Source organism: Mugil cephalus, chromosome 21, assembly GCF_022458985.1.
Source record: "Mugil cephalus isolate CIBA_MC_2020 chromosome 21, CIBA_Mcephalus_1.1, whole genome shotgun sequence".
Taxonomy (NCBI): Eukaryota; Metazoa; Chordata; class Actinopteri; order Mugiliformes; family Mugilidae; genus Mugil; species Mugil cephalus.
The window spans coordinates 10,696,763-10,705,379 of record NC_061790.1 but is presented as its reverse complement, the minus strand read 5'-3'; the positions used below and the strand labels follow the sequence as shown (position 1 = coordinate 10,705,379).

General features: G+C 42.3%; 1 protein-coding gene across 1 annotated transcript; it reads left to right on the top strand.

Annotated features, from left to right (window-relative positions):
- The first annotated feature begins 1,169 nt into the window (after window positions 1-1,169).
- Window positions 1,170-7,835, top strand: blk (BLK proto-oncogene, Src family tyrosine kinase). Its single transcript, XM_047573867.1, has 13 exons — window positions 1,170-1,739; window positions 1,929-2,025; window positions 2,114-2,144; window positions 2,560-2,653; window positions 2,747-2,845; window positions 2,942-3,045; window positions 3,188-3,337; window positions 3,782-3,934; window positions 4,030-4,209; window positions 5,199-5,275; window positions 6,030-6,180; window positions 6,799-6,930; window positions 7,039-7,835. Exons 1-13 carry the CDS (start codon window positions 1,501-1,503, stop codon window positions 7,239-7,241), a joined length of 1,710 nt encoding a protein of 569 aa, XP_047429823.1. The 5' UTR covers window positions 1,170-1,500; the 3' UTR covers window positions 7,242-7,835.
- Window positions 7,836-8,617: the final 782 nt, after the last annotated feature.

Here is an 8,617-nt window from a genome sequence, read left to right as displayed (position 1 = left end):
CCAGAGGAACTGAGAAGTGTGTCATGGAAACCATTCTCAGTGTTTTTACATGTGAGTGCTCAGCATTCAACCACACCTACTTTCAACAGCTATGACCCATACACACACACACACACACACACATACACCCACCCACCACATACAGACAGACAGTACGAAACTACTGTACAACCACATTTCCATACCTTAGATAGTGATACAAATAAAAATTCAACTATACTATTTAATTTCTTGTTTGTCGACACATCTGACTTTGGTGTTTATACATTAGCCGGTCTCAGTTTGAAAGACGTTGAACTAGTTACAGAATAAAGTTCTTTATCTTTGTGCTGTTAGATGGTCGACTCAGATTAGAAGGGAGGCATCACGGCACAAGATCAAGGGGCAAGCTGCTGTGTGTTTCCAGGCAAATGCAGACCCCCAGGGGAGGCCTGGACTTCACTGTGTGTGTGTGTGAGAGAGAGAGACAGAGAGAGAGAGGGAGAGAGACAGAGAGAGAGTAAAAGTGAGATAGAAACTTTCCAAAGCAAAAAATAGAGCGAGTGAGAGTGACACACTAGCAAGGCAAGCAGCCAGTTTTCAATGAGGAAGCCGAAGACATTTCGCATCCTGGAGTAACTTCAGACAGACACCAGCCAGCGACAAGTTCAAGGTATTTATCTGCCTCATGCTAATCTGACACTAGAGACAACTAGCAGGAGCTGAAATATTGTTCAGATCGTGATATTACAGGTTTAAAATGAACTCTTATGACAAAAAAAAAGTATATCAAAAAAATGCTTTAATAATTCAAGTGCGATTGTTGTAATAAAATTTAGCGCCATTTTTTGTAAGTGACAGTTAATGATTATTATGACACGAGGATAAATTAATTTTCCTTTTTTTTGTAGTCTAGTATTTTTTTTTAATTTTTAGTCGTACGTTTTAGCAGAAGGTGATTATATATCTATTTGTTGCTGCTCATCGGTAATGTGACGTCCGCTATGTTAATGCTGCTCATTTGTACTAAACGTCATTTGGTGTTGCCTGAATAATAAGCGCAATTCTTGATTTTATGTTAAAGCGTGATACATTTTCATTATTCCCATCACAGCGTTTACAACTATGAAAAAAAACAACAAAAAAAACCCAAAAGCGTGACACTTAAATCTCCCGCTTGCTGAGGGTTATGTTGGTTGCGTTTGGACATTGTGTCGCCTTTAGACTTAACATGATTCAACTTTTTAAGTCAACAACTTGAGTTCCCAATCATTAACTTTAACTACCATAACTTTCACAGCCATTAAATCATCCCGCCTGACAAATACTTAAACAGCGGAAAATTTAAACCGGTCATTAAAGTGACCGTTGGGCTGTTGAGCGTCCAGATAGTAAAAACCAGCAGTGATAATACCATCACAGAAAAACATTCGACACCAGTCCATAAGTCATTTTTAATGCTCCCCCCCCCTCACTATTTTTAACTCTGACGCAACAATAAGGCTGTGTCTTAAACAGAAAATGCAAATGCTACCACATAAAGCTGTAAACATATTTTCCACTTCCTCTTACAAGAATCAGTTTGTTTTTGACTGGGGCACCTGTGCGACGCACACAAACGCGCTGAGAGAAGACTTGGTCACTTTGAGGGCACTCGGTTTGTTTTATTTCAGAGTCGGGCATGAAGTCAAACAGCAGGCCTCGCGGCAGGAGGAGCGGAGACTGAAAGCGGATTCAGTGAAGCTCATCTGCTTTATCAGGTGAGACGTTACAGCACAGAAATCAGCGCGCTGTATCTAACTGAGCCTGTTGGCAGGAACTTGTTGAATGTCAAGTGGTGTGACATTATGCAGCCTGTGATACTAACGTTAAATTAAAGGGAGTCTTGTTCGTCGCATGCGAACGTTGATGAAGGAGATAAATAATTTGTGCTTGTGTTGCACATGCAGGATGGGCTGCACTTGCAGTGGCCAGAAAGAAGTGAAAGAACAGGGGTTCTATAAAGGAAAGCACAACTCTCAGGCCTCTCAACCGACAAACCATATAGTAAGTAAAAAACCTGCATAGGACCTTAAACTAGATCTTAATTGCCGTAAAGTATTCCCTTAACTTAATTCTTCTTCTTCTTCCTTAGGCACGGAGTGGAAACACCAATAAAGAAAACGGTAACCGCTGAACTCTTTGTTTATGACATATAGGGGGATGTAATTAGACCCGAGCTTGTGCAGTTAACCGTTGCTCCTTTAACGAGACATTAATGGCAGCGAGAAGAAGACACACTTTGCGATTGAAATCTCAGTTGAATTTCCTCTCTCCTCTTCTGGGGATAAGATGAGATTACACACACAGGAAAGTCACTTTAATGCAGCAGTCAGCACAGAAGCGACGCATTGCTCAGATATGAGAAGCAGCGTGCCGTTAGAATGCGGCTGCAGGGACTGGGAAGCCGACGTAATGTCGAGAGACACGCCTCAGAATGTATAAATAACCTTTAAAAGCATGAAAAGAAAAAAAAGAGTCGCTGTTTGCAATCTATAAAAGAATCGGCTCTTTTTAAACCTGTCCTCCGCTTGACTTTAGACGACACTGTGTATGTGGCTCAACACGACTTCAAAGCGACGAACGAAAATGATCTACCTTTCAGAAAGGGAGACAAACTTCAAATTTTGCAAGAGTAAGTTCCGTCCTAGTGTGTGAAGTGGCAAAATAAATTCCTCGGGGTCTTCACAAACCAACAAGTAAAATTGCTTTTGTCTTGTTTTTACAGAAATGGTGAATGGTGGCTGGCTAGATCCCTGCTGACTGGGCAAGAAGGCTTCATACCAAGCAATTACGTAGCCAGAGCAGACACGTTCGAGATAGAAAAGTAGGCAGACACAAACCCCAGGACATGCTGGATTGTTAAACGCATTCGAGTTCATGATCATTGGAAACAAATATCGTCCTGTACTGTGTCCTGCAGGTGGTTTTTCAAGGATCTGAGCAGGAGAGAGACTGAACGGCTGCTTTTAGCCCCTGGAAATAAACCAGGCTCCTTCCTAGTTCGAGAGAGTGAGACCAGCAAAGGTGACTATGTCATCAGCATCTCTCCACGATCGTGTCGCGACGTTGCATCAGCATATTCAGAAACGTGGCCGTTTTCAAAACACTTAATACTTACGTGTTTTTTTTTTGTTGTTTTTTTCTTTCCCCCACCATCTTCTTTTAGGGTCATTCTCACTGTCAGTCAGAGATCATGAACAAGAGCAGGGAGAAGTGGTGAAACACTACAAGATCCGGTGCCTGGACAAAGGTGGTTACTACATCTCCCCTTCGAACACGTTCGCGTCCCTACAGGACCTGGTCCAATACTACACCCGTAAGTAGTAAAACAACAAAAAAACTACGCACAAAATGTATTCTTTTGCATTTTTATTTTATTTTTTTTTTTTTAAAGGTCTCGGTATAGATTTTTAAATGTTTCCTGATCAGTAATAATTATAAATCAAACGTGTTGATTTGGATTCAGATGCAGTTCACACATCTGCTTTGACTTGAACTCTAAGGGGGGGGAGGTATGACCCTTGTGACGCGCTGTGCATTTCCTGTCAGACAACGATAGTCTTTCCACTCCTGCGACTAAACCACAACCATACAAAGATCAAATTTTGAAAATGGCTGCCAACACACAGCAGCTATTGAAAAAGAAGTTCGCGCAGGCACACACCGACAAACAGGCTTCATCAAGACCTGTACTTACCCTGTAACTGAATCTATCACAGACGAAGGGGAGTAGATTTTAATGTATATTTTCTTGGTGCAGGCACAGCAGACGGTTTGTGTCAGCGGCTGTACGCTCCCTGCAAACCGAAGGTCCCTCTCCAGTCGTGGGCTCATGATGAATGGGAAATTCCCAGAGAGACGCTGAAAATGGTGAAGAAACTCGGGGCCGGCCAGTTTGGAGAAGTCTGGATGGGTAAGAGAAAGGCAGCGTTGAAGTGACTGAAGGTGCCTCGTAAACCTTTAAGACTTTAGAGCGAATGAGGCATCCTGTTTGAATCTCCATGGCAGGTTACTACAAGAACACACAAAAGGTCGCTATCAAGACGTTAAAGGAGGGGACGATGGCGCCCGAGGCCTTCCTCCAGGAGGCCAACCTGATGAAGAAGCTTCAGCACGAACGACTGGTGCGGCTGCACGCCGTGGTCACACAGGAGCCCATTCTCATCGTCACCGAGTTCATGATCAATGGTAAGTGAAATCAAGAATGAGCGGGGACTTCTGACGCTTAAAAAGTAACCGGAGAGGAATGATAAATTACACATTAATCGGGTTATCCGGTTACACAGGAAATAACAACAATCTCCTTTAAAAACATCTCGTTTAATCAGAAATACATATATATTTCATTTGCGATCACAAAAAGCCGGAACCAGACGATCTTCAGACCATTAAATTATCTATTCATCGATTCAGCTCCAGCTCTAAAGCAGATTGGAAATCTGGGCTAACCACTGACAGTCCTTTTCATTCAGCCCTTATTCCACTGCTAAAGGCAAAGGCTATTGAGTTTTTAAATTTCAACCCGGTCATCCATTCAGGCGGCTAACTGCTCTAAACTGGGAGGCCACAACCCGCAACTTTGAACTCTACCGATAAAAAGACACTTGGGGAAAACGGGAGAGATGAAAAGCACTAACTTTCACTTACACGACAGTAAATAATAATAATATTAATAATTTATTTATAGGTGCACGGACACCGTACAGTAAGTAAGACACGGTTTAAAAATACATAAAAGACATCAAAAGCATATGAGATATATGATTTGAGGATGGTTAATGGAATACGTTTGTGACGCTTATGAATGTGAAGCGGTGTCTGTGATTCTCTGGTTACTTTTTTAGGCTTTTACGTGTGGTGACACTATATGCCGTGACATTTATTTTATGAAAGGAGCTAAAATAAACGCACACAACAATAAATCTATTTCAAACGCACCTAAGCACCACAGACTCATGAGCAGCAGTTTAATTTATTTTTAGCAGCCACGGCCGAACATCACGTGACTCTGGGTCGCTTTCATTATAAGGAAATGTTGTGGAGAAATGTTGTGATTCTAAGTAATAGAGGCTTCTGTGAAACTATCCAATCCTTTCCAATTAAAAAGTTGCCTTTCATTTTTGCTTTGTTTTTTTTTCATCACTGAAAAAACTCTGCTTCTCTTTTCACATCTGCAGGGTGTCTTCTTGACTTTCTAAAAACAGACGCAGGGAAAAAGCTGACGATGAAGAAGCTCATCGACATGTCAGCGCAGGTGGGGAAACGAGTTCAATCACACAATCTCTGTGAACTCATATCTTGTACGTTGGCGACTGCTTTCAACACCACGAGAAAGATTTATTTCCAAAAACCAGCCCCAACTTTTTTGAAGCTCTCCCGTGAGCGCTAACTCTCTTGCCGTTTTTTTTTTTTTTTTTTTTTTTTGCTGCTTTTGCTTGCGATAGCGTGAGGCTCGCGTTGGTTAGTGTCTGAATTCTCCATCATCCGTCGAAAACAAAAACACTGCCCTCATGAGTGACCTCAAAGTCTATTTTTACACCCTAGCTGTTCTACAGTACGACTTGGTATCATAGTGCACGCTGCGACACCAACCGTTCTCTGAATTCACATGGAAACTGTCAGCAGTAGCAGTGTGGTTTCTGTGGCGGGGCTTTTGCTTGTCTGATTTCAAAGCCTCGCCCTACGTCAATTATTAACATCCGGACAGGAAATCATGCTATTTTTTCCATCCACGGTTCGCTCCCCTAAAACTCTTTTGCCCCTCCACCAAATACGTTCCACTTCCTGAGAGCTGGCACGTCCTGTTAAACCCACTTTGCTGCCTTTTTATTTCACATATGAGCAGACACACCACCACACACTGTAGCAGAGCTATTTCATGAGCTCAGCTAAGAGCAACTGAACACGCTGCTCGCAGCAAACAGATGACAAAACTGTAGTGAAAACTTGTGTCTTGCTCCGTGTCGATGAATTCATTTGTGTTTCACGCTCACTTTGTTTGGTGACAGATAGCCGAAGGCATGGCGTACATTGAGAAGAAGAACTACATCCACCGTGACCTGCGTGCGGCCAACATACTGGTCAACGAGATGCTGCACTGCAAGATAGCGGACTTTGGCCTGGCCAGAATCATCGAGACAGAATACACAGCTCAAGAAGGTGCAGTCACGAAAAGTCACGGGTTCAAGCGTCGCAGCTCACCCTGCGCCACATCTCTGACGCTGAAACAAAAGTTCTGATATTTGTGCCAATTTTTTTTCTTTTTGTATTATTTTCTCCGCTAAAGTTAACGCTTGCTGCATGAACGTCTCTTTCCTGCCTTTAATTCGTGTGAGGCATCTAAAAACTACTGTAAAACACCCACTACATTACGCTTTGAAAATACAAACCATGTACCCTCAGAGTCATCGTAACCTTTTTTTGTAACGTACTGGTTTCAGTGCAAATGTCAGTCCTGTGACACCGTGTACAGAGGTTAGCAACCACTGTGCATATAGCAACAGCAAGTTAGTTTGTTCAACTATATCTCAGTTCTGTCAAATCCAGCGAATTAAATCTCAGATAATAATTATACTGATGAAAAAAAATGTGTAAATTACCAAGTGTCTGTGTCGTCTGAAGTGACAAACAAAAAGCAGAGGCACCGAAGAAGCAGTTTTATCAGTTAGCCCTCTAACGAAAGGAACAAGCACTCACACACGCCTCCTTGTTCTTTGCAATCACAACAGAGTAACACAGTTTCCATTCCCTCCTTCTCGCCCCCTTTCTGATAATTAGGTGCTAAGTTTCCCATTAAATGGACGGCTCCAGAGGCCATCAATTACGGCACATTCAGCATCAAATCGGACGTCTGGTCCTTTGGGATCCTCCTGACAGAAATAGTCACCTATGGACGAATACCTTACCCAGGTACGGGAAAATAACTGCATGCATACGTTCATGTTGTGATAATACTGAGAATACGGAAATTAGAGGATACGTAAATAAATCTGTATGTGTGTCCTGTTTTCTGATCAGGAATGACCAACCCAGAGGTGGTGAGGAACCTGGACAAGTCGTACAGGATGCCATGTCCGGACAGCTGCCCTCACGAACTCTACGATATCATGATGATATGCTGGAAGCAGCGGCCTGAGGACCGGCCAACATTCGAGTACCTCCAGAGCACTCTCAATGACTTCTTTATCGCCACGGAGGGACAATATGAGATGCAGCCATGATCACTCGGGCCTTTCTGATCCTATCCAGAGGAGACAGAGTTCATTAAGGATCACCCAAGCATCCTCAGTGTGACTGGTGCAAGTGACTTTTTTTTTTAAAGAGCTCAGATGGATTGTTTTTTTTATTTTTTTAAATTTTTTTAACGCTGTCGAATGTAAAAACTATTTATAACTTAATCTATCAGTAACGGATACGAGCATCTGAAAGACAAAAATTCCACGGCGTTGTATTACATGGCTGACTTTACTTCGTCTAGAGGCGGCTCCTGCTCTCGATAGCTGTCGTGGATTATTAGGATTCACACATGATGGTTGGTAGGACTATGGAAATACAAATAAAGTACGTGATGTCAAAAGGCCTCTCGACCTCGGGGGAAGTCAACACAGGTAAAGTTGGAGATTAAACATTTGCATGGTACAAAAAAACAAAAAACAAAAAAGCGAGCAGCCTGAGATTACAAGCACAATATTTTGCACTTTTCCTTTTCTTCAGCCAATTCAGCTTAAATATAAAGAAAGAAAGAAGGCTTACCAAAGAGAAATTATTCTCTAAATTATCCCTGCATTTTTGTAAATAAAATATTTGCATAATTTAGAACTCTGGTCCGTTGTTTTTTTCATTGTAACGTTGACACAAATTGTCATAAATAGGGGGGAACGGTTTACGGCGATTTCTTTGCAGCACAACGTTACGGAGACGGCAGCAGTCTCGTAAAATAAATGAACGTCCTACACAAACATGATAATCATAGATACTTATGTAGATCGAATCTTATTCCTCTTTAATCTCAAATAATGGAAGGCAATGCATCAGCATGACGAATAAACGACCGGGCCTCAAAATGAAAGTCACTAAAACATAGAAGTTGACCTTTAGTCCGAAAGTAAGAGACTGTAGTAACCCACAGGAAACAACTAAAAACAAATACCCCGGCCAAATTACAGCAGTTCCCCCCAACTAAAGCCTCCCAGGAGGGGTCCAGACAGCATCTTCTAGATAAGAAAGAGGAATGGGCTGTGGCAGCCAGGGGTTAAACCCTGCCATTTCCTGAATGGACAGGAAACAGGAAGTGTGAGTCAGCATTCCTCAAATGCCACACAGATAGCACACCCCGACATGTTAAACTGGTCGAGGTCTTCACATTTTTTTCCGTTATAAAACATCTGTTTGGTATTCGGTGCTCTGAGGGAAGTACTCTTTTCTCCTGTCACGGCTCATGAAGCATCTTTGAATTGTGGGGAAGTGAGAGACGCTTGCTTTTTTTTATGTCGTTTAGTATATTAGCCAACTGTAGAACATCTACAAGTTTCCACCAAGAAAAAGCAGCACACACATACACGAGTACACGCAAGACACTTCAGCATCCCGCCAACCG